Source organism: Danio rerio, chromosome 1, assembly GCF_052040795.2.
Source record: "Danio rerio strain M-AB ecotype USA chromosome 1, GRCz13ab, whole genome shotgun sequence".
NCBI classification, from domain to species: Eukaryota; Metazoa; Chordata; class Actinopteri; order Cypriniformes; family Danionidae; genus Danio; species Danio rerio.
This window is the reverse complement of record NC_141021.1, coordinates 55,146,082-55,173,274: the sequence shown is the minus strand read 5'-3', so window position 1 is coordinate 55,173,274 and position 27,193 is coordinate 55,146,082. Positions and strand designations below refer to the sequence as shown.

At 33.5% G+C, this 27,193-nt stretch overlaps 2 protein-coding genes across 27 annotated transcripts; one reads left to right on the top strand and one right to left on the bottom strand.

The window, feature by feature from the left end:
• The first annotated feature begins 160 nt into the window (after positions 1–160).
• On the top strand, positions 161–6,229 carry aptx (aprataxin). Of its 23 annotated transcripts, none has more exons than XR_015475623.1 (10): positions 161–227; positions 322–454; positions 531–577; positions 860–913; positions 2,024–2,221; positions 3,187–3,246; positions 3,601–3,827; positions 4,392–4,495; positions 5,765–5,976; positions 6,063–6,229. XR_015475623.1 is itself a non-coding variant. In XM_087235378.1 (10 exons), the coding sequence occupies exons 2-9, from the start codon at positions 325–327 to the stop codon at positions 5,917–5,919; spliced, it is 975 nt and encodes a 324-aa protein (XP_087091504.1). In that variant the 5' UTR covers positions 161–227; positions 322–324; the 3' UTR covers positions 5,920–5,927; positions 6,128–6,229.
• On the bottom strand, positions 1,716–26,483 carry slc44a1a (solute carrier family 44 member 1a). Of its 4 annotated transcripts, XR_015477045.1 has the most exons (18): positions 26,172–26,483; positions 24,412–24,498; positions 24,120–24,262; positions 22,040–22,176; positions 20,822–20,915; positions 19,883–20,052; positions 18,721–18,810; positions 16,232–16,371; positions 15,531–15,717; positions 13,185–13,353; positions 12,377–12,533; positions 10,822–10,905; positions 10,601–10,738; positions 8,362–8,598; positions 8,160–8,237; positions 7,550–7,703; positions 3,643–3,853; positions 1,716–2,144 (listed from the first exon to the last, which is right to left on the bottom strand). XR_015477045.1 is itself a non-coding variant. In XM_087237769.1 (16 exons), exons 1-16 carry the CDS (start codon positions 26,193–26,195, stop codon positions 7,683–7,685), a joined length of 1,956 nt encoding a protein of 651 aa, XP_087093895.1. In that variant the 5' UTR covers positions 26,196–26,483; the 3' UTR covers positions 6,234–7,682. The 4 variants fall into 4 exon arrangements, 1 of the variants encoding a protein (XP_087093895.1); XR_015477044.1 differs by lacking the exons at positions 1,716–2,144; positions 3,643–3,853 and adding an exon at positions 6,234–6,500; XM_087237769.1 differs by lacking the exons at positions 1,716–2,144; positions 3,643–3,853 and having other exon boundaries at positions 6,234–7,703.
• Between the last annotated feature and the right edge of the window lie 710 nt (positions 26,484–27,193).

Sequence of the window (27,193 nt, the reverse complement as noted above, 5' to 3'; positions counted from 1 at the left end):
TTCTACTTTTTGAATTAACATCATCTTTTTTGTATTAACATTATCTGTTAGGCACCTAGGTAAGATTAGTTCACGTCATCTTTCAGCCAGTAGTTGGCAGCAAGCGCGCATGACGTGCTGTTTGTTGACACCAACGAACAAGAGCGAGCGAGCGAGCGTCATGTGTTGCACTTTTATGTTTACGACTACCACACTTTTTTCTACCGTAGCTTTATTACACTAACACAGTAAGTAACGAACATAAGTGGGTTTTAGAAAAGCACCGTAGACTATATGTATACGCAATAGCATTATAACGTGTAATATGGTGTGTGTTTTCAGGAGATGCCTGTGTGTTTACTAGTAAGTGAAGATAATTCACACAAACCCATTGAGCTCCATCACCAACAGTCTGTGACTCTGGGTCGAGGACCAGACACTAAGATAAAAGACAAGAAGTGCTCTAGAGAACAAGGTATTTTTGCATATAAAAAGCAAATAAAAAAACGGCCTCTTTATTTTAGAAATACAACGTCTTTTCTTTTTTGCAGTTGAATTGAGAGCTGATTGCAACAGGGGATTTGTCACTGTTAAACAGGTCTGCTGGAGAATTATAATATCAAAGCAAATATTAATACAATATATACTGAGCTGAAATATATGTCAAATAATGCAAATTAGTTTTCAATACCACAAAAAAAAGTTTATTTCTTGGTGTAAAGTTGGTTTTATATTTTGACTTTCTCCTTTAATAATAAATTAAAATACTTGTTACTCACCAAAATGGATTTGAACCAGATATTTTATTATAACAGCCTTTTAGAAGTTAATTTATAAAACGTAATAACGTTTGAACCTGTTTATTTGATGTTTTTAATAGCTGGGTGTGAATCCGACACTTGTGGATGATGTGGTTGTGGGCAAAGGCAATCAGGTACAGTGTTTTTAAAATATTCTGAAAAAGTATTTAATATACGGACTAGGGCTGCACGATTCTGGCAAAAATGTGAATCACAATTTTTAAAATTTTTTTTTGCTTAAAATCAAGATCACGATTTTCTCACGATTCTGTAAATGTAAAATAAAGGTTAATAAGTTTAGCCTATTATTAAACATATGGTAAAACAACAACAACAATTATAGACCCATGTGTAGCTCTACTGTTGCTTAAAATGCAAAATTTTGTATAGTCATTATCCTAGACTTGAGCAGACTTCCAATATGTCCTGTTTGTTAATTCACAGTAACAGCATGACTTTATATTCTATACTGTACATTATTTCTGTTAAGTGACAAGACTGTTGTCTAAGCAAAGTCAGACCTTACTGTCCTAATGAAATCATTAAAAATCAAGGCATGATCATATTTTATTTTGGTAAAATAATCATAATTTAGAGTCATTTGCCTTTCATACAAACCAATTGTGATACTAAATGATCAACTATAAGTCAAATTATTACTTAACTTGGATACAAGACAAGATTTTTTTGAGGTAGTGTGTGTGTGTGTGTGTGTGTGTGTGTGTGTGTGTGTGTGTATATATATATATATATATATATATATATATATATATATATGTATGTGTGTGTGTGTGTGTGTGTGTGTATAGATATATTTATATGTATTTATGTATGTATATCTATGTATGTATGTACATATATATATATATATTTATATATATATATATATATATATATATAAATATAATGGTATAATATATGTAATTTTAATACAAGTTTTATTAAGTTAACACAAGGCAAAGTAAAAATGAAAATTGTACATTATTATTATAAACATCAGACACATAAACAGTAGTATTTGCTTCGATAAAATATTCTATGAACACATTTACAACATCTAAAATGCCAAGTATTTTTTATTTTTTTTTTAATATCTGATAAGATGCAATTATTATTTTATTCAGCTTCTAGCAAACCAGCTGTGTCGATAATTGTCCGGTTGTCTTGTAATTGAGGCTGTATTGCACAGGTCTCTGGTCTGCTTAACATCACACAAACCAAATGTCGCCCACCTCTGCAAGCAGGTGAGCATAAAGCCGGGTCAGAGACTCTACATGGTCAATCAGCAGTATCCTTACAGTGTGAAGTTCACGGAGGACACGTCCAGATCCAAACCCTCCAAAAGAGCCCAGCAGATCCAGAGCCCTACAAAAACAACAGCAGATGTGTCAGACAGCCCACCTCCACCCAAAAAAACAACACCACCTGCTGGTGAAAAATCGGTGAGTTTCTTTTAGATGTATAGGTTGGGAAGTTTCAGTATTTATGCAATAGGAGTATACAGTGCTCGGCATAAATGAGTTTGCAAAATGAATATTTTTATCAATTTCTCAGTGAATATATGTCATATTTTGGTGCATTTGACCAAAACAGATTTATTAAACAGATATATGTATTGAAATAATATTTTAGTCACTGAACATCTGTAGTAATAGAAAGATAAAACATGCAAAAACAATTACAAACTACAAAAATTTCAACAAAATTGTATATATTTATTTGTTTATTTTGTATATAATATTATTTTAGATTTATTTTTTCAATGTGTATGTAATATTTTCCCCTAGTATATACATTTGTTTTTTTTTTGGAGTGTTATCATAAGTTATTTTGTTAGATAAGCTCCAGATTTCGGTACTGAATAATCTATAATATAATATTGTAAAGCTTCCTAGAGAAAATATGAATTCAAAAGAGAGATCTGTGAGATATTTTACTCATATATGCTCTATTATAATGGTTGCACTTAAAGTTTTCATTAAGTAATGTATTTACCAACATGATCTAATAATGAACAATAATTGTGCATCATTTATTAATCACAGATTTACTAGATTATTATTAAAATGCAAATTCATTCTTGTTAGGATTAGTTAATGTACTGAGTGAACTATGAAAAACTGTATTTCTATCAACTAAAATGTAACAAAGATCAATAATACTGTTATAAATGTGCTGTTTGTTATTAAATACATGAATGAATATGACCTTATTTCAAAGTAAGTCTCTTAAAATAAAGTGCATTATATGATTTTCAAGTGCTTTTGCTTTAAATTAATATTTGCCATGAGGTTGGAGAAAACTTTAAAGGTCTTTATTTAAGATTTATGTTGAAATGCTGATGTATTTTACCACATTTAAAGTGTTGATTTTGGACTAAAACAGTGGAAACCCCTCTGTTTTGAAGGAGTCTGCTGGGCACTGGAGCCAAGGACTTAAAGCGTCAATGCAGGACCCCAAAATGCAGGTTGGAGTGTGTTATTATATTATAATATATTGATATTATATGGTTATATGGTTGAAAACAAAATTATTAGCCATCCTGTGAAATTTTATATTATTTTTAACTTGCCAAGTTAACCTAATTAACCTGGTTAAGCCTTTAAATGTCATTTTAAGCTAGTATCTTGAAAAATATCTGGTCAAATATTGTGCTGTCATCATGGCAAAGATAAAAGAAATCAGTTGTTAGAAATGAGTGATTGAAACTATGGTTTAGAAAAATCCTCTCTCTGTTAAAAAGAATTCAGAGAAAACATACACAGGAGGGCTAATAATTATGTATATTGAGCCTAACAGCTGTCATGCATGTTGTGTTCAGGTGTATAAAGACGACAGCGTGGTGGTAATCAAGGATAAATACCCGAAGGCTCGTTATCACTGGTTGGTTTTGCCGTGGCAGTCGATCTCCAGCCTGAAGGCACTGCGCTCCGAGCACGTGGAGCTGCTCAAACACATGCAGCGGGTGGCAGATCAGATGGTGGAGCAATGTCCTGATGCCCACAAACTGAGCTTCCGGCTCGGCTACCACGCCATTCCCAGCATGAGGTACACGCCCCTGCACACTGATTGGCCTGTGATGAATTAAAGAAGACCTATTATGCAAAAATAGTTTGTTTGTTTTTTTTCCCCAAAATGGCATTTTTGAGCTTTGGTGTTGCTGCCTTCTTGAATATAATTTAGGAAATTGAAGGGGGAAAAAAAATGAATATTGTCTTAATAAATGCTTTAAACTATATATTATTTTCACAATTATGTTTTAGAATAAAATGCTACATACACTCAGGTAGATTATTTATAAACATCCTTATGTAAAAATATAGATATGAACAAAACTGTAATTTTTCATGTTAGTGTAGCTGAAATAAAAATGTATTACTCATTTTGATAAAATAGCCTTTGCAATTAAAATCTACAGACACAGATTTATAAAGTATAACAAAAGAAATGCATAAAAGTGTACTTTGGACATTTTATTTACATCTATTTCTTTATCAGACTGAAAAAACACGCTATGAAAATCAAAAAACACAATCTCAATATTGACAGGTGCATAAAAACAGTGTTTTTGCATCTCGAGTTAATAAGAATTTGGGGTTTATTTCTCTTCAGTCACGTTCATCTGCACGTCATCAGTCAAGACTTCGATTCGCCGTGTTTGAAGAACAAGAAACACTGGAATTCCTTCACTACTGACTATTTTGTGGAGTCTCAAGGTGAGTGGAAAACAACTACATAAAATCTGCATGAAAACAAAAAACAATTCGCTCAAAGCGGAGTTATTCTAGTTGAACAATTTTTGTTAATAAAATAAATGTTAACTGATATTTTTAATTTAAAACATAAAAAAATAGACTTACTGAAACAATGCAAGCTTTACCGATGCAAAATGCAAAGAAAAAAATCCCTTTAAAACAAATTTAACTTTAGTAAAAACTTAATTAAAGTAACTTTTTAAAAGAGTACAGTAGTTCAGGAATAGTAATCGATCGATTGAAACTGGCACGTCTTTCAAATCAAAATGTACAACTTTTTGCATCATACATTATTAAAGTGCTGTTTGTTAATATTGATAAATGCATTAATAAACAAATTAACCATGAGCGATTCATTAAAAAAATGTAAGTTTCAACATTTTTTTTACTGTCAGGATTATTATAGACCACTAACTAAATAATAATAATATTTAAAACAACTATATCAATTATATTTATATTTTAATTACTTAGTTACTTAATTTCTGTTTTGTTAATATACTTTTTATTAGCGGTATTTTTTTATGCCAGGATAGATTTATTTACTTGAGCTCATATTTACACTAAATAAAAATAAGAAAAAGGTATATACAGTACATATACAAGATATGTACATAAACAAGCATTTTTGGACTTGTGGAGCTGCGCATCGATGCATTGGCTCTTCAGTATTTAGACTTTTAGCAGTGAAAATGAAACCACACTGAACTGAACTTCACCTTTGTAACCTGGACTGACAATTTTAATTTACTAGAACTTCTAAGTTAAAGGTGCAGTAGTTGATCTGCCAAAATGCTAACCGGCTTGCTTAATATCCCACACAGTCCTTCCCCTGCTGTCCAAAGCCACGCCTCCTGAAATCACGAACGCGCTCACCATGACATGACAGCAGACAACCCACTAGTTCATGTCATTTGCCAGTTAGAAATGTGGTTGTCTCGTGTGCACATGACCGCGTGGTGCATATATATATATATATATATATATATATATATATATATATAAAATTTTTTATTATTATTATTTAGTGTAACTATGTGGTAATATAAATGACTAAAACTAAACTATCCTGACATAAAAATACAGCTAATACGTATTAAAATGACAAAAATAATAATAATGTCTCATTTAACATTTTATCAAAAATACATTCTACGAGCCGTGTACAGAAACAACTATTTACCTGCGTGATGATCAAGTGAAACGTTCATGGATTTTTTCCCCCTACAGATGTGATATCAATGCTGGAGCATGATGGGAAGGTGCAGGTGAAGGAGGGTGCAGGTGAATTACTGAAGCTGCCGCTGCGCTGTCATGTGTGCGGTAAAGAACAGACCACCATACCCAAACTGAAAGATCACCTCAAAACACACCTGCCTTCATAAACACACCAGCTACACTATAGGTCTCGAACTCAATTCCTGGAGGGCCGCAGTTCAGCAGTTTTGCTTCAACCGTATTAAACACAGCTGATCCAACTAATCGAGGTGTTCAAAAGAGTCATGAACATCTTCATTAGTCAGATCAGCTGTGTTTGATTAGGGTTGGAGCAAAGCAATGCAGAGCTGCGGCCCTCCAGGAATTGAGTTTGAGACCTACGAGCTACACGTTGTTTACAGTCATGTTCAGCTTGCAAACAAGCCAATGAATACTGTTAATAAACTCATGCATTCAGTTCATAAATGCGAAACAGTATCAGTTTGTATGTTTCTTTGGGTTTTTATTAAACTGTTTTCCTATTACACTCATAACTTTCACACGAATGATGTGATTTAAAGCTGCAGTGTGTCATTTCTGGCTCAAAATGATAAAATTAATTATTGGACTCCAATAACAAGATAAAAAAATTCAAATTAAAAAAGTTATTTAGTGTTTTTATAAGACACACGTCAGCTTTTTGGCACAAGAGAAAATGGCAACTTTTGTAATGCGGTTCATTTACAGCAATAGTCTCAAACTGAATTTCCTGGAGGGCTGCAGGTCTGCATAGTTTAGCTCCAACCACCTCCAACTCACATCTGCATAACAGTCTATAACAGTCAAGAACACCTTGATCATTTGGATCGGCTGTGTTTAATTCGAGTTGGAGCAAAACTGTGCAGAGCTGTAGCCCTCCAGGAATCCAGTTTAAAACATATGATTTACAGTAAAAGATAAGAGTCTCTTAATATATTTGTAACAAAACTGCTGCACAAATTTAAATAAACAGTGCAAACTTCAGCAGCAACTACTCTAGGATATTAAAATAAGACACTCATGGACCTCAAATCATATAAAAACATCTTGCTGAGGAAAGTCCATTATTATTGCTTGCATAGAAAAAAAATATGATAGCACTGCATTTCAGAAAATTGTCAATAAGATAACGTTCAAAAAGCACCTTTGAAAAATGACGATGGATGACTGAAACTGAATTTTATGGAGTAAAACCCTAAAATTATCAAATATATAAAATACTAATGCATCTACTTGATAAGTTCTGCATAAAATGTACTATCGTAATAAAAATAGTGCTGAGCAAATCAATCGCATCCAAAATTAAGGTTTGATTTGACAATTTAAGTGTGTTTACTGTGTATATATGAATACACGCATGCATACGTTTAAGAAAATGTTCGTTTATAATTATAATTCAAATGTTAAATGAGATATTTATGATACAAATTAAATATATATTTAAATAACAATGCTTTTGTATAGTTTTATGTGTGTATCACATATACATATTATAAAATATTATATATTATATTGTGTTATATATATATATATATATATATATATATATATATATATATAAAACTAATACACACACAGTCAAAACAAACTATTTTGGATGAGATTAATCTTGTCCAGCACTGAATAAATCGAAGTCAAAGCTGATATTTAGGCTTCCAAATTTCTATTTTAAATGACTTGCATGCAATCGGCTGCTCAAGTCCATTCTTTTGTGTGTTTCGGGAAAATACAAATTTGGCAGCTAATATTAGCATGCATACAGTATATCTGTGCATGTACCCTGCTCCTGGAGCTCTTCTAATGCCCTTTCATAAGGTCTGTCACATTATAATCCCTGAAGAGAAGCTCTTGCGCATCTCGGTAGCTCTTTGTTGGAGTGTCAGACGATGTAAAAAGTGTGGCGAGGTCTTCATCAGGCCAGTGTTCCTCCAGTCTGAAACAGACATCACAAGAGATGATCAACAGAGTGCATGAGCAGTGCTGGCTGCCCATGTATTTCTCCCATAAGGGATGTTAAAGGGGACCTATTACACCCCTTTTCACAAAATAAGTCTCTGATGTCTCTAGAGTGTGTATGTGAAGTTTCAGCTCAAAATCCCACACACACACAATGTTTATTAACTCTTTAAAACTCCCCCCTTTAGGCTTTGATCCAAATTGTGCCATTTTGGTGACTGCTGCTTTAAATTCAAATGAGTTTTTATAAGAGGGCGGAGTTACAAATGCCTGTGTGTCAGCATAGCGGCAGATTCAAACAAAAAGACTAATGTCCTATGCTAACGAGGAAGAGATGGTCACTAATGGGCGGGGCTTTCCCCCTCTGATGACACGTACAAAGGGAGAATGTCAATCAAAGTGTTTTAAATATGACCATCCAAATATGACCCACCATAGATTTCATCTCCCGACTGTCTCCTTCTGCTTTGCTGTACTTCTCTGTAGCTTTCCTGGAGTTTTCTACAAACTCCTACATGAAGAAAGAAGTTTAATATGTTAGAAAACAAAACAAGTCTAACAGAACAGACTTATTGAAGTTATTCTCTTTGACTCGTTGGATGAATACACAGCTACAGAGGGTGTGTTTTTCTCACCATGAGGCTCTTGTCCATGTAATATTCGCGGCCTGGACTGCCGTCGTTCTGCTTGGTGTCGATGGCGAAGCAGAGGAACAGGACGTCCACCACGATCTCGAAGACGGAGAGGAAACAATGAGCCACCAGGAAGGCGAACACACACACGATGATGAGCGGCAGCACCCAGACGCTGTATTCACGCTGGTAGTTCAGAGAGAGGACGCCCGCAAACGCCGTACACGACACGATCAAAATCTGCACATACACAAGAAATACACAGTTAAAAACAGCAGTCTGACTGGGCTCTATATGAATTATACAGGTTATATAAGGGCCAACCCTAATTCTCTTTCACCCCTTCCTCTTGGCCCTTGAAACAGTGTGAAGGGGGAGGTCTTTAAGTTTACTCCTAGGAAATGGGACAGCAATACAACACCAGCACACAACATTTTATGCCATCGTGAGCTCTTACTTCATATGAGATCGACGATGGCGACTGCTGTAGATATTCCAGTTTTATTATTTTTTGGTATTTATCTTCAGGAAATCCCTGAAGGCAACAATATCATGTTATATCAATATAATGTGGCAATAAGCTCGTAGCTGTACTGTGCATTTAAACACTGGCCATATTCATCAATGTCATGGTGTCCAAACTTTGTGCTGGAGGGTCGGTGTCCTGAGGATTGTTGCTCCAACTTGCCTCAACACTCCTGCAAAGATGCATCTAGAAAGCCTTGTAAATTAGCTAGCTTAGGTGTGTCTGATTGGGGTAGGAACTAAACTTTGCAGGACACCGGCCCTCCAGGACTGAGTTTGGACATGCCTGATCTTTGTAAACACAAAAAAAAAACACGACATTAACATTATACCAGACACTGTAAAAAGGTCATTCCCAGCCACTAGACTTCTCTGACAGGGTATTCCAGTGTCATCGAGTGACAAAATGTATATAAAGTATGTTGTGGGACTACTATACAGGAGTTATTATGGATTATGGATGGCCAATTTTATTTATTTATTTATTTATTTATTTAAAGAATGACTGTTAAACACAAACACTTATGAATGTATAAAACATGTGCTTGTTTGTTGTAAAAATTGTTAATAATGGCAAAAAAAAAAAAATAGTTTGTGCATCTTCTGACTCTTGTTTGCAGCCATGCTGCTATTGTAGATGGTGTTAATAAAGCATTTAATAAGGCATGTGGTCCTGGAAAATCTATCTAAGCTTTCTCCTTAGCCCTACCCCTTCAAGCTACAGAAAATTGGGACACCCCCCACACCTTCATGTGAACATGCAAAACGAGGGGTAGGGGTAAAGGCTAAAAAGTAGAACTGGGATTGGGCCTAAGAGCTTTGAGAAGTCATTCGCACATAAATTAAGCAATAGCAAAGACAATATTTTAAAAAAATAATTCAATCAGAAAACAATATTTAAAAAAAAAAAATCAATAAAAAAAAATTTATAAGAAAACAAAATTTTAAAAACAATTTCAATAAGAAAACAATATTTAAAAACAAATTCAAGAAAAAAACAATATAAAAAACAATCAATAAGAATTTAAAAAAAAAATCTAAACATTAAAAAAATGAAATGCAATGAGTTATCTGAATTACTGAAATGACAAACTATTATAATTCAAATGAATATATAAGAAGATTTAAGAAATATTATTAAATATATCACCATTACGTAATAATAATATTACCAAAACTAAAGTTAACAATTTCTAAAAATACTAACGTTAAAATAGGAATGAAATTATACATACTAGGAGAATAACACTGAAATGAAGGTAAATGTTAATATAAAAATAAATAAAATAATAAAAATAAATTCATAACTATGTATTGCCACATCAGCAATTTATGGCCATTTCAAATAACATTACAATTATTTAATTTATTTATAGTTTTATTTTTTAAATGAACAACAAAGTTTACCAAAATAAAAAGTTTAAATAAAATGAAAATGCAAAAAAATTCAAAAATCAATAATAATAAATATCTAATAAAACCTTAAATGAAAATTGCCAATTTTGCCAGAGCAATAAACTGAAATAAAATAAGCTCAGTCATACTAGACTTGTAACTGGAAGTGGCTGTAAATTAATGCAACAAATATTAGATTTGGAAAAAAATAGACAAAAAAATTACACTTATTTGCATTAACATGTAAATAAAAAGCAAACACAAAACTATTAATAAACACAATCCCTTTACATAAATTCCATTAAAAAATAATACATTTTACCTTTCCCAAAAACAGCACAAAGTCTCCGACACTGTTGATGGCGGCCACACGGAGAGCGTTTTCTGCCAGGATGAAGAGAGCATCTCGAGCAGACGTGCAGAAATTAGTGCTGTTAATGGCCGTGGCTGTATAAGCATTCTGAAGAAAAGCCACACGATTAATACATCAAATCAAAAATATAGACACCCTATATAAATCTGCAACACAAATGCACAACTCACCATGTTCAGGTAGGACAGGCACTTTTCCAGACACCACAGACAGCAGATACAGGCCTTCAGCATGCAGCGAGCACACGCGTTCTCCTGCAACAAAAAACACAACGCTTTACTAGAGGTTACGGTCCTTGAGAGTTTGTATTTTTTGTGCCATCTCCCTCTCTGTTTTGCTTGTCTTCCTTCGCATCTCCTCAATTGTCATTCGCTCTTTGTCTCGCCCTATCACCTTTTGTTGCGCTACTTTTTCTCTACTAGGTACCTGCTGATTGGATCCCGAGCCTGTCACTCCTCATTAGGGCGTTTCCTCGTGGACCAATTGGACTTCGTTCCGCGGACTTTAAATTCGACCGGCACGCCTTGTTTTTCAGAGTGCTATTTGTGTGTGTGTTGGTTTGTGTTCGCTTGCTGCTGTTCATAATGTATGCTTTGTGCTGTGTTTCTGAATAATTACATCGATGTAAATTAAGTCATGGTTAAAGATTTTATCATTTCTTTTTGGGGAAAAGGGAATAGTTTACTAAGTCACGCGACATACATTTTGCCCGTAGGTAACTTCAGTGTTCAGAAACACTAGGTAAGTGGGTGAGCGCCGCATTGTGTATTTTTGCTTATCATTTCAGGGAGTTTAGGTGTGGCGTCGCAAACGCTGAAGATTTCGATTTCTTTTTCACATTTTGATTTTTATTAGTAAGTTTAGAGGGGGATCTTGTGTTCTAGTTTAGGTGGCTTTTGGTTTTGTTTAGTTCTTTGCATTGGCGCCACTCTAGTTCCTTTTTCCCCTAAAACTTTTGATTGTATTTCTTTTTTTCTTCTTCTTCTTATTATTATATATACATTGTACAAAGCGCACACATGTAAGCCTCTCTTTTGTCGGCTTCATTTTTCTTCTCCTCGTAAGAGGAATAAACGAATTGAATGTAAATTTTGTGTCCTGGTGTATTTTCCATCCATCTACTAAGTAATAATTTAATATTATAAGTGTTACGTTTATTTTCCCTAGAAAAATTAATTAAACCGTAACACTAGACAAAAAAAACTTAAAGGAAATTAGGACTTTGTACAGGAAAAATAGGAAATACTGTGAAAATCTTTCTTCGCTCTGCTGAACATTGCCTGGAAAATACTTGAATCATGAAAAATTCACAGGATCGCAAATAATGTGGGTTACACTGTAAATCAAAATCCTGTTTATGCCTGTTATACCTGTGATTTAGACCAGAACTGCACATTTAAAAGGGACAGTTCACCCAAAAATGAAAATACACTGAATATTTACTCTCCCTCACGTGGTTCCAAACATTTATCAGTATCTTTTTTAACTGTTGAACACAAAAGAAGATATTTTGAAGAATGATGGCAACCGGTAACCATGGTTACCAGGCATAGTAGGATAAACAAATAATACATGTCAATGGTTACTAGTTTCCAACATTCTTCAAAACATCTTCTTTTATGTTCAACAGAAAAAGGAACTGAAGGCTTAAATATCAAAAGAGACTTAAAAAGAAACCTAAGTGATGTTGATTTTCTGGTTGGAGATGTCTGTGTTTGGTCTGACCTTTCCTTTGAGCTGGCTGTGGATGTAAGTGAGGATGAGGCGAGGGATCTCCACCAGAGTGATGATGAAGGCTCCTTTAGCCACGGTGCCCAGGTGAAAGCGCATCAGACGCAGCACTGACGACACGATGGGTGTGAAGGGCAGCTGAGACTTATCTCTGCAAACAAACACAGAAACAAAACATTTGAAAAATCACAATCACTGACTTTTACAAGACCATCAATTAATTCAGCACAATTGAGGTTGTGATATTTCCGAAAGGTGCTTTATTTAAGATTTTCCCTCTTCTACGGCAATAAAATACCATAATATGTTTGCAGACATGCTTGTTTATCTGTAAAACAATGCTGAAGTCAGTTATTCTCCTTTCAAATTGTGTGTCTGAATGTCTGTCTTTGTTTTGGTCTCTATAACCAGCCCACTGCTAGTTTATGCAATTATATATTAGCACTCCAGGTTGTCTTGGTGCAAAACACAGTAAATTTAATTTCCGTCTTGAAGGCTGACTTGAAGTGCTTTGAAATATGCAATTTTTATAAGATGTTTGACATGATCTCAACCAAAACATGAAATGAACGTGGGACAGTGTTGCTTCTCCCATTTTTAAAAACAGCCAATAGCGTTTTGTTCCTCACAGCTCTGCCAATGAAAGTGGTTGAGCTCAGATGCATCAAATGTAAAGCGTATTGAAGGTGCAGGATATGTCAGATACTAGAGAGGTAAATATTTGATGAGAAATTCTTCAATATTTTGAGTTTGGACTGCAATCGGTCAATCCTACATACTGCACATTTAGGCATTTATTGACCTTGTGAAGTAGTAAGTGACCACAGCTCCAGCGATGGTCATCTGCTGACAGGCCAGGATGAACTCGCTGACCCAGATGAGGCCGACGGCGTGATACCAGACCATATACTGCAGCGGACCGTCCATCTTAAACTCCACCAGACCAGTCCGATTATTCTTCACTGGACTGCCTGTGGATACATATACATACATGCAAATACTCAAGAAGTCAGAATTATTAGCCCCTTTGTTTATTTTCCCCCCAATTTCTGTGTGTTTCTTATCAATACATTTCTAAACATAATAGTTTTAATAAATCATCTCTAATAACTGATTTATTTATTTATTATTATTATTTATTAATTTTATTTCTACAGAAGAAGAAAAAAATATTATACTGTGAAAATGTCCTTGCTCTGTTAAACATTATTTGGGAAATATTTAAGAAAGAAAAAAAATATAATAAAAAATATATAAATCAAGGATGCTAATAATTCTGACGTCAACTGTACATTATACATAAAATAATATGTAAATAATAAAAGATTATAAAACAAAATGTTACACTTAAAAAAATAATAAGATGTATATAAATAATGTAAGATAAAAGCAGGATTTGTTCTCAAAATACTTCATTCATAGATTATTTAAACACAACAGCAATTTAAATAATAACAAATGTAAATAAGTAAAAAGTAATAAAAATAACCCAAAGTATGTCATTTACACATTTTTATATTATATATTTATATTATATGAATGCATTAGATCAGGGGTCACCAAACTTGTTTCTGGAGGGCCGGTGTCCTGCAGATTTTAGCTCCAACCCTAATCAAACACACCTGAACAAGCTAATCAAGGTCTTACTAGGTATACTTGAAACATCCAGGCAGGTGTGTTGAAGCAAGTTGGAGCTAAACCCTGCAGGGACACCGGCCCTCCAGGACCAAGATTGGTGACCCCTGCATTATATAATAAATAAATACATTAAATAAAAAGACTATATAAAAATGTAAGAACATTATTAAACAGCAATGAAATAAACAGCAATATTAAAGCAATGAAATGAAACAAAATATGCATTCATATTGTCAGTCTTTGACATTTTGTGTTGTATAAAAATTGTGTTGTGAGTTCTACCATGTTTAGGATCTTTTTAGCCTATTAAAATGTACTTCACTGGTGTAAATTCATCAGGATCATCTATATAAAGGGCTTAGCAGAATTGAGTACAGCCCATTTTGAAAATGAATATTTTTCTTCATTTCTCAGTGAACATAAGCGATGTATTTTGGTGCATTTAAACAAAACAGATTTATTAAACAGATATATTTATTCAAATTACATTTTAGTCACCAAACATATATAGAAATTGATAGATAATACAACTAAATTTAAGCAAAATATTGAAAAACAGTTACAAGCTACAAAATTTCAACAAAAATTTTCCTTTTTTTTTGCTTCTGATTTTTCCTCTTTTTAAAATTTGCATTTAATATTTTTCTCTAACATAAATTTGGCTGTAATATTTTTTGGATTATTATCGTAAGTTATTTTGTTAGATGAGCTCCAGATTTGGCTTCAGTACTGACTAATCTAATGTACAGTTGAAGTCAGAATTATTAGCCCCCCTGAATTATTAGACCGCTTGTTTATTTTTTCCCAATTTCTGTTTAATGGAGAGAAGATTTGTTCAGCACATTTCTAAACCTAATAATTTTAATAACTCATTTCTAATAACTGATTTATTTTTACTTTGCCATGATGACAGTAAATAATATTTTACTAGATATTCTTCAAGGCACTTCTATACAGCTTAAAGTGACATTTAAAGGCTTAACTAGGTTAATTAGGTTAACTAGGCAGGTTAGGGTAATTAGGCAAGTTATTGTATAACCATGGTTTGTTCTGTAGACTATCGGGAAATAAAAAAAGCTTAAAGGGGCTAATAATTTTGTCCCTAAAATGGTGTTTAAAAAATTAATAGTGACTTTTATTCTAGCTGAAATAAAACAAACAAGACTTTCTCCAGAAGAAAAAATATGATCGGACACACAGTGAAAATTTCCTTGCTCTGTTACACATAATTTGGAAAATATAAAAAAAAAGAAAAAAATTTAAAGAGGGCTAATAATTCTGACTTCAACTGTATATGCACAAATATAATATTGTACAGCTTCCTATAAAAAACATGAATTTAAAAGCATAAGCATAACTTGTATTTCTTCATAGTTTAGATTCTAATAATAATATTTTGTTATTGTTGTTACTATTTCAAGGTCCCGAGTGGTTGTGTAAGCGTTTCACTGCATATCATACTATGCCTGACACTGTATGAGACAGATAAAATTTGAGTTTAAGATCAGACCTGCGGTGCCGAGGCAGAGCAGCACAGAGATCCAGTAGACCCAGAAGAGCATGAGTGTGAGGAAGGTCCAGAAGGGCTGCAGCGCCAGCAGAGGCAGATGAGTGAACACTTTACCAGCTACATGGAATAGAGCGATGGTGAGAGCCACACGCTTCCTCATGAAGAACATCAGCAGCAGCAAAAGGACCTGAGACACGTATCACAAACCAAAACATACACATGCAAAAAAAAATGATGTTAAACAGAGCAAGGACATTTTCACAGTATTATAAACAGTATTTTTTCTTCCGGAGAAAGTCTTATTTGTTTTATTTCGGCTGGAATAAAAGCAGTTTTAAAATTTTAAAAGCCATTTTAAGGTCAAAATTTGTTAGTCCCTTTCATCAAGATTGGTTTTGATTGTCTAAATAACATCCATCATTATACAAGGACTTGCCTAATTGCCCTATTTAAGCCTTTAAATGTCACTTTAAGCTGAATACTAGTATCTTGACAGATATCTAGTCAAATATTATTTACTGTCATCATGACAAAGATAAAATAAATCGGTTATTAAAACTATTATGTTTAGAAATGTGTTGAAAACAAAAATCCTCTTTCCATTAAACAGAAATTGGGGAAAAATATACAGTAGGGGGTTAATAATTCTGACTTCCGCTGTAGTCGAATAGTTCTGTAGCAGTGAGTGTTTGCAGACGTACAGTAAAGATGGTGGCTCCTATGGCGTAGATGAGCAGGGCCTGCTGATTGTCATGGGCAATCTCCAGATCATGAGCCGGCATTGTGGCGTTCAGAGCTTTCCCCTGATCCACATACAGCCACCAGAGGATCCCGCAACCACCTGACAAACACACAGGAGCCTCACTTAAAGAGAGAGTACACGCAACAATCATCATCTAGAGCAGTTTCACAATCTCGGTCCTGGAGGTCGGTGTCCTGCAGATATAAGCTCTTACCCCAATCAGACACACCTGGGCTAGCTTATTAAGCTTTTACTAGGCTGGTACTAAAATCTGTAGGATTCCCAGGACGGAGTTTGAGCACCTCTGATCTAATGTTGGAAACCAGTAACTGTTGACTTCCGTAATGTTGTTTTGTTTTTCTGAATAATAAAGTCAACGGTTGCAGGTTTCCAACATTTATCAAAATGTCTTCTTTTAAATTCAACAGTGATTTGGAACAAGTAAATACAGTGCAATTTTTAAGATGTAGATATTTCATTCATTCATTCATTCATTTTCTTTTCAGCTTAGTGCGTTTACTAATCCGGGGTCGCCACAGCGGAATGAACCGCCAACTTATCCAGCACGTTTTTATACAGCGGATGCTCTTCCAGCGGCAACCCATCCCTGGGAAAATGTGGATATTTATAGTAGTATATTTAGATTCTATAAGTTGATGTTAAAACCTAAATGTCCTGTTATATTTACACAATTAAGTACCTTATTAAGTAAATGTCCAATTATACACTTTGACACCGGTGAGGTAGAAAGTAAATGTGATTGTAAAATAGCATTAACGTTATTTGTGAATTTGAAAATATATATTGCAATGGCAAAAAAATATTGAGGTCATCTCCAAGTATTGCACAAGAAGTCAATGTATTGATTATTGTGATAGGCCTAGTAATAAATGGAATAGAATGATGACAAAATGTTCCTTTTTGGGTGAACTGTTCCTTTAGTATAGAATAGAATAGAATATAATAGAATAATATAGAATAGAATAGAATAGAATACAATAGAATAGACCAGTGGTTCTCAAACGTTTTTCATCAAGTACCACCTCAGAAAAAAATTGTCTCTCCAAGTACCACCAAAATGAGAAGTATTGAAGTACAGTAGCGCAGTACGCCCAGTAAAGCAGCTACAACTCTACACAATTAAAAAACGTGGCAGATTACATCAGAAATATAGGCTATATGTCATATATGACATATTAAAATCATAATTTTTGATAAATTTTGAAATGTGTGTAGCATGTACATGACATATTTCATTCTTCCGCGTACCACTAGAAGGAAGCCTGCGTACCACTATTGGTACACGTACCACAGTTTGAGAACCACTGGAATAGACCATTTGGAGGGATTTAAACAAAAACAATGTATTCCTGTTTTTACATTTTTAATTTCTATAGCTTCTGAGAATCCAAAAAGAGCCACATATTATGTATAAATATTGTTATGACAGCTGTTTTAACATTAAGTTATGATTAAACTGCCTCTTGTTAGTTATGAAATAGTTTGATAAGCAAAAATTGGTTATGGACCTGTGGAAATATAAATTTATATCATCTAATTTCAAATGAACAATAATCTACGTATAACTAAAAAGTTATATTCTCTGGTTTTTAATTATTTTATTTCATTGACATGCCAGCTAGGAGGGTCATTTAACTTTTCCCTTGCTGACTACAGACTAAGCCAAAGTGATGCAATTACCAGTTTCACAGCATGGGGTGTCTATTGTTTTCTCTTTTCGATCAAATGGTCAGGCGGTTTCTGTCTCCAGAACATGATGAGATCAAAGCCTGAAAGAGCAGTTTACCATGCTGACTCCAACTCTTAATTTGCATGCTCTGTTTAGCCAAATCCCCTCCTCCTAAGAACACAATATAGACATGAAATCTTAGACTAATTCAGACTATTTGCAGACTTGTGAGAGACTCGTGAAAGAACTTGCAGACTGCGGACCTCTAGTAGGCTCTTGCAGACACATTGGACACCTTGAAGACGCTGTATGACTGCAGATTAACCAACACGTCTCAATAAAGGAATTCTGCTTGTTTCGAGTCTCCTGGACTGGGTTCTCTCTTCTTTTTCACTCATATATTTTTTTTTTACAACAGACCAATGATAATGGTCTAATAGAATAGAATAGTCTAAATAGAATAGAAAGGAATGATGACAGAATTAACCTTTTTGGGGGAACTGTTCTTTTAGAATAGGATACAATACAATAGAATAGAATAGAATACAATAGAATAGAATATCTTTTTTGTCTTTGCAACAAGTGGGAATTATTACAGAAGAAACACAATTTACACTTAATATCAATTACGCGAACACATGCAAATGCACCAAAATGTACAATTAAATTAGAAATTTGCATATATCGCACAAAAATTTGCATCTATTAGAATATCACTAAACCCAGCTGAGGATATGTGAGAATATGTTCAGACTCACCCACTGAGCCAATCACCACCACTGCTGTGAGAATCCAGACCAGAAGCACAGATATATAGCGGATCACCACCATCAGGATCAGGGACAGAACTGAACACACGAAAACACTTCATAAATCACACTTTATATTCCAACCTATGCAAATCTGAGTTATTAATAAGTAAAAGCATTTTAAAAATTACTAATAGGAATAAAAAAGTGATTACAATTAGTTTAATTTAGCTACTTGTCAACAAAACATTTCTACTACAAATTTAGTTTTCTTGCAAATTGTCAACTAATTAACAAATGAAAATTAATGAAGACTATATTATTAAAAATGTAGTACAAAAAATATAAAATGAATGCAATGATCAGAAAAACTATTTCAGCTTGACAAGAACATAAAAAAGGCTAAAATGGACAAATAAACTGCCTACATTACACTGAAACAAACTCAAATACAAATGAATAAATCCTATACAGATCATTTGGATCAAATTACTAAAACAAACTTAAATTAAACAGAAGAATAAAATAATGCTAATAATAGTGACATAATGGTGATGCAAATCAGGCAACATGCAATATATTTCCCAAACTATGTTTAACAGAGCAAGAAAAAAAATTTCACATTATTTCCTATAATAGTTTTATTCTAGAGTCTTTTTTTGTTTTAGTCTGGCCAGAATAAAAAAAAAAAGAAAAAAAAAAAAAGTAAAAACTGCTAATGTCAATATTATTCGCCCCTCAATATATTTTTAATTGTCTACAAAACAAACTGTTATGTATTAACTTGCCTAGTTATCCTAATTAACATAGTTAAGCCTTTAAATTGCACTTTAAATTGAATACTAGCATCTCGCAAAATAACTAGTAAGACATATATACTGTCATCATGGCAAACAAAAAAAATGAGTTAATAAAACAATTATTTTTAGAAATTTGTTGAGAAAAAAAAATATCAGCACATAGTAATTATTTGAAAATGATAATTCCTATCACTTACAGTATATCTGATTTCTAGTTAACTGTATATATATGATTTTTATTATTTTGTATAAGTGGACTTTTTCATGGCATCTGCTTGTATTTAGTTTTACGTGCATGTATCTATTTATGAATGCATGAATCATAATGTAATAAATAATTGATATTAATAAAACAAAGTGACTGTGTTTACCAAGGGCGAGCAGACAGAGGCCCATGATGATCTCTTTAGCCATCATGACTCCAGCAATGACCCGATGGAGCACACTGTTATCACTGACGAACGTGATGAAGGCCTTCGCAAAGGTAGCAAAACACGAGATGTCGACCGGCATACAGCGGTGAAACACCGGCAGAGACGCACTGACAAACAAAAGAAAAAATATGTGCATTTTCACAACAAAACAAAGAGCATTTTCTTTATTTGCAAACAACAGGTGAAATGTTTCACACATATACAGTTAAAGTCAGAATTCTTAGCCCCCCTGCTTATTTTTTTCCCTATTTCTGTTTAACAGAGAGAAGATTTTTTTTCAGCACATTTCTAAACATAATAGAAACTCATCTCTAATAACTGATTTATTTTATCTTTTCTATGATGACAAAAAATAATATTTTAGTAGATATTTTTCAAGACACATTTATACAGCTTAAAGAGACATTTAAAGGCTTAACTAGGTTAATTAGGTTAACTAGGCAGGTTAGGGTAATTAGGCAAGTTATTGTATAATGATGGTTTGTTCTGGAGACTATCGGAAAAAAAATTATAGTTTTAAAGGGCTGATAATTTTTATCCTTAAAATGGTTTTAAAAATTAAAAACAGCTTTTATTCTAGTTGTAATAAAACAAATAAGACTTTCTCCAGAAGAAAAAATAGTATCAGACACACTGTGAAAATTTCCTTGCTCGGTTAAACCTCATTTGGTAAATATATATATATATATATATATATATATATATATATATATATATATATATATATATATATATTCAAAGGAGGGCAAATATTTCTGACTTCAACTGTACATGTTTTTATCCTACCACAAAAATCTAAACAGTACTGTTATCCCACTAAAATATAATTTGGTCTATTTTAGTCAACAAAAATAAACTCAAGCATCAGAAACTTACCTCGGAAAAACAGGAAGTTTTGGACATTTCACATCTTTATTAGGATTAGACGAATAAGCCTCCGGCTGTACATCATAGGTGCATAAAGCAGATCCTACAAACAACAAAACATTATTAGCAAGAGATCATCATTTATGACTCTGGACCACAAAACCAGTCTTCAGTCGCTCGGGTGTATTTGTGGAAATAGCCAAAAAACACACTATGGGTTTAAATGATGCATTTCTCCTTTAGGCCAAAAATCATTACAATATTAAGTAAACATCACATTTCATGAAGAGATTTTGTACAATTCTAATTATAAATAAACCATTTATTCATTTATTTTCGCCACAGCGGAATGAACCACCAACTATTCCAGCATATGTTTTACGCAGCAGATGCCCTTCCAGTCACAACCCAGTACTGGGAAACATCCATACACACTCACATTCAAACACACACTCATACACACTCATACACTCGTACACTACATACACCCATGCCAACTCAGGGAGAACATGCAAACTCCACACTGTAATGCCAACTGAACCAGTTGGGACCCGAACCAGCGACCTTCTTGCTGTGAGGCAACAATCCTAACCACTGAGCCACCATGCCGCCGTAAATAAATCAATACTAATTAACAATTAAGTGCTGAGCAATGCATATTACTAATAATAAAGGTTATTTGCATTGCTCAGATTAGTGTTTAATTAATCTTAAATTTTTTTTAGGAATCTTAATTTTATTTCTTTATATGTTTTTCAAATTTAAACAGGAATTTTCTCAGTATTAAATTTTTTTTTTAACTCTGAGACTCCAGATTTTTAAAACGTTGACTCTCAAACAAATACTGTCCTATAATAACAAGACACAAATCAGGTTTAAATCTCAATTTTACAAAAACACACCATTTATAACTTATGATTTGATGATTAAAATAATTGATACACACACGTTTGTTTGTGTGAATTGTGGGGACATTACATCATAGGTTTCCATAGTTTGTATACTGTACAAACTGTATTTTCTCCTGCCCTAACCCCACACTACCCCTAAGCCCAACCCTAATAGGAAACTGTGACCTTCTGAATATAGCTCATTCTTATGTGTTTTTAAACTTATTGAGAAACGAGGACATCAGCAACATTTTTTATAATTCACCACCTTCTTGTAATACCTGTCATCCCCATGTCATTATGCAGATTTGTGTATATTCATGTTCATTCAGCTCACCGTTAACTGTGGCGAACTTGGTGAGGTCCTCATACGTGTCCAGCTGAACCTTTGGACACTTCGACACACATAAAGCCACAGATTTAATCTTTCTCTTAGCAATGTCAATTTTGCAGGGGTCCAGGAAAAACACATACCTGTGAGGAAAAACCATTGAGAAATGGGTCATTCACCACCTGTGGGTGTGAAGTTATTCTCAGTTGTGTTGTTATTGTTCTACACCTGTGTTAGTTTAATAAGACATTGATTTATTAGCATTAGACACTGGTCTGTTTTCATATATCGTACGTTTCTACTGCCATAACTTGTACAGTCAGAAGTAAACAAAGACAATAACAAACACAGCAAGATTAAACACACAAGATTCAATTTCTCATAGATGAGACTTAAAGGATAAGATATAAAAGCACTTTTTTAAAGCCTGATAATCGATAATATTATATATTGTGATAACGAACATGCGTGATATTGCTATTGTGGTCAATTTAAAATACTGTGAATATTAATTTATTATTTTGAACTTTAACAGTGCTTTCGAAGAATATTCAGGTTGTCACAATCAGCATTGGGTGTAATTAGTTACAAAGTAACGAGTTACTGTAATTAAATTATTTTCCACTGAAAAAATTAGTTACTTTTAATTGTTAGATCATTCAATTATAGTAACTTATAATTAATTTAAATGCTGTATTTATTTTAAATGCTGTATTTGACAGTATAAATCAACTCAGAGAAGCATAGAAATTGTATTAATAGGGTTAATGTTTTAAAATATATGCATTTTCATATGTTAATCTGGCCTTTGTTGAATAAAAAATGTTTTTAGTGGGGTCTGCTCTACCTGGTTTAAATTATTAAAGATGATTTGGCAGATATCGTGGATCTATTATTTGTGATAACTGGCTAATCTCTGGCAAATCTTATTCTTCAATGAAGTTTGTGAATTAGATTACAATATCAATGTCAATTAATGATTGAAGATTACTGCATGTGTGCTTGTGTTTATTGTAAAGGGCAGATCTTTCCATCCTCAAAACCGAGATCATGAACGCAGTGATGATAATAATGTAATGAAATTATGTTATGACATAATGTAAATAATGATAATCAAATCATCTGATTATTATTTAATTATCAGCCATGTGAGCAAAATGACAAAATTTGTAGCAAATGAAATGGTTATGCAATAACTTTCCATGTTTTTTTTGTTTTTTGTAGTTTTCTATCGAATAAATCCAGATTGGTATCTTAATAGTATATTAAGATACCAATTATATTAATTATATATATTAATTATATTATATTAATAATATATATAATATATTAGCACCTAAAGTGTACATATTAGAAAATAAAAAGTAAACAAATGTTCTGTCCACCCTCGTGACAGTTTTTGTACCATTATTTTAGATTGTAGATTACATAAAAGGGCTGCACAATATTGGAAAAAAAAATGCACATTGCGATATTTACAATTTCTGCTATTTATATTGCAGTTTTTAACAAGAGAACCTAAATTAATTGTTAATTTCAAACTGATTGGGATGACTTGGTAGGGGAGTGAATACAATATAACAGACAAATTACAAGCAGAGATAAATACAGCAAATATACAAATGGAGAAGTCTAAGAGTTTACAGGTACAGAAATAAAATAATCAAATGTACAATTAAGCTGTAATTTCATCAATGTGTAAATAATTGAATGCAATTAATCTTTGTTAAAGCTACATACCCAATGACTCCTTGTGCTTGAATGCTTTAAGCTCACTTAAAATGTTAACACAGGCCTTAAAAACCTGTTTTGGTTTTTAAGGCCTGTGTTAACATTTTAATTGCTAAACTTTTACTTTATTATGGTTAAACTGAAATGACTCCAAAATTCTCATTGGAACTGTTGTGCCTGCTCAGCTATAATCCTGACTCCACATTGCACATATCGATGCTCAACTCATATATCATACAGACCCATTAAGTAAGTTTAAAATGAATAAAATTATAGAATAAAAACTGCTAATATTGCAAAAAGTATTTCTTTCATTCGATAGCATCATGTTTGCTCATTGCTTGTTTTGACTCACTTTCTGTTGCTGTGGTCCAGTCCGCTGTGTTCGATGCCTGGGATTTGGGCATTTTTCTGACCGCAGGTGTTGCCGTAGCTGTCGTACCCTGATACGAGTCTGGTAGCAGCTCCTGTCGCGATAGCGAAACCACAGATGCAGAGCTGCCATACAAACACAAAACCATGATGATCACCACAAGCAGTACAATACTAAGCTATTTTCTCATGTTTGTAATTGTAATTTTAAATATAGAAATGTTGGGTTTTATTTTACCTTTATTTAAGCCACTGATGATAATCTATTCTCTTACCATGCCGATATTGAAGAGGATGAAGAGCAGCAGCCATGGTATATCTGTGCACCTTCTCTGCTCTAAAGGCTTCCAGTCGCGTTCCTTCTGTAGTGCAGATCACAAGAGTCAAAGAAAAGATGATTAAACACTTGATTAAAATCAATGATCACAGTTTGGCCCTCATAAACTGACCTTTTTAATTATCTATTTATAAAGTATTTATCTATTTAAAAACAACCAAAGCTGCTGGACATATAAGTATTGAGACATACAAGTAAAACACAGAGCAGAGAATGAGAATTAAACAATCTACAAGACTATCAGATTTCATCAATAAACGTCATAATAGAAGCAGTGATCAGAGTATTAAAACAGAGAGAAAAATGATAGGTCTTTAAGCAGACTTACAGACAGAAATAGCAGCCATATTTGTTCAATAGTCAGCCATTGTCATTTTAAATCTTTATACTTTCCTGTAAGCCAGAGTATTTTCTCTTATTATGCAATATCTTTGGTTACTGGTTTCCAACATTCTTCAAAATATCTTTGTTTGTGTTTAAAAATAAATAAATAACAAGAAACTTGTAAAGGTTTAGAATTACTTAAGGGCGATTAAATGGTGAGTAAATAAATATTAATTTCATAGAAAACTTTACCATTTTTCAAAAAAAAAAAAAAAGTTTTGTTCAGCACACTTGAAATATACAAAATAAGAAGTGATCATACAACATTTGAATACACTTAACCAAGTTATTAAAACGTCTGAAATTGATAGAAATCAGTCACATTAATGAATAATATGAAAATGTTCATTAGATTTATTTACAGAACATTTAGTATTTTTTTCAGTTTTTAGTAGATATATTATATAAGAGACTTGCTTTAATTACCAAATAAGTGGATCTAGATGGATTTGCATTGTTAACATTAAATAAAAGTTACAAATGAATTATTGTTTATTTCATATATTAAGTTTTAGTTACAATACTCCCAGAAATGGCAAAAGATGTCTGCAGATTCTGTCTGGCCCTACTACGATTAATACGGATGCAGATGAAATTACGTCCGCCGCATAAAAAAAATATGCCAAAGTAATTGGTGGTTCCTTCCACTAAGGCAACCCCTGATAAAGAAGGGAGTAACATTGATATATAGAGCGACACCGTGGTCCTTATTTACTATATTTATATCTCCATTTACTTGTTTAAAAACTGTTTGAGTTTCTTTCTTTTGTTGACACAAAAAAATATTTCAAAGAAAGCTGAAAACCTGTAACCATTGACCTCCATAGTATTTGTCTTTCTTACTATGTAAATTAATAGCTATCGGTTTTATATCATCTTCTTTTGTGTTCAACAGATGAAAGACACTCATAACGGTTGATAACCACTTGAAAGTGAGTAAAACGTCATTTTCGGGTGAACTGTCAACATAAAAAGTCTTTTAAAAGCATGAAGCGTGGTGGTAAACGAATAGGAGTGTCTCACACCTGGCCTCGTTTTCAGTAAAACCCGGAAATGAGCTTCACAATGTTGACAAACAAAACCCTGACCTCGTTTTTGTAATATTTTAGGTTATATGCATTTTTAGGATACCTCATATAATTTACAAACGTTCTCTGGAATAAACCTCAATTTTGAAAGACTCTTAATTGTATCTGAATGATCGGATTATGAGAGTTTAACCTTACGTTTGCACTCTGCACGCGCTTGTTTAAGTGTTAAAAAAAGTTTCCGTTTGTGAATGTGCAGGCATTTACACCATGTTGTGTTTCTTACCTGTGTGCTGCCGCAGCATCCCATAATTCCTGAGCTGATGAGAATCACAAACACATCTAAAAAAAACTACAAAATTAGGGAGTCGCCAGTTGTCCTGCTGCTGTTTCGGAGGAATGAGTGTAAAAGTTGCACCGCGGTAAATAAATACTTTAAAAATGGCGTCGTAAACAAACACACGTCCTCTTCAGCAGCCGCGCGGGAATATAAATCAGACTGAAGCCGCTAATGTCTCTAAATGGATAATGAGGATGTGTTTTTCAGGATCTGAGGTGCTGTAATTCTCCTTTGAGAACTCCGCGATAATGTGAAGGCGGAGCAGCGCGTTTCTGCTCCTCCTTTTCCTCTGTCACACCGGAGACCATCGAAATGTCTGCAAATATGTCACCCCCCAGAGTAACATACATTGTCAAGAGTTGAAGAAGTCAGATTGTTCATACCTGATGAGAGATTAATTTAAGATCAGGCACACCGCACACGCGTGGCATATACTAGTAATGTCATTGAATTGGTCAGGTTTGATTCGCGAAACATATTCGGCTCTTTGGAATGCGATTCATTTGAAGTGATTCAGTTAATATGATTCACTTTGAATGACAAACCCAGGAGTGCTATTTCTATTTCTGTGAACTAAAGCTGAGATCGGAAAAGACAAACATGCGAATTTATTTGGCGATTTGCACATTTTAAATAATTAATCATTGTGGCTGAATCACATTCAACCACACGGGATGTCGAATAAACATGAACTTGGTGTTATGGGTATTTAATTCTTTAAAATGCCGCGAAAACATTTGCGCATAGAGCCTTGAAGAGATTCATTGACTCGAGCCGAGCGAACAAATCAATTCGTTCCCGTGAGTGGGCTCGTTTTCTTTGACTTTAGCGCCATCTGGCGGAAAGAACAATAAACTGGTTCGCGACCGTTTTTCGGCTTCAACGTGGAAGTTCCGGCAGGGCTTCACAAACGATAGAGTTCTCAGCTTGAAACCGTAATTTTTAAGTGTTACAGAGATTTGAATGTT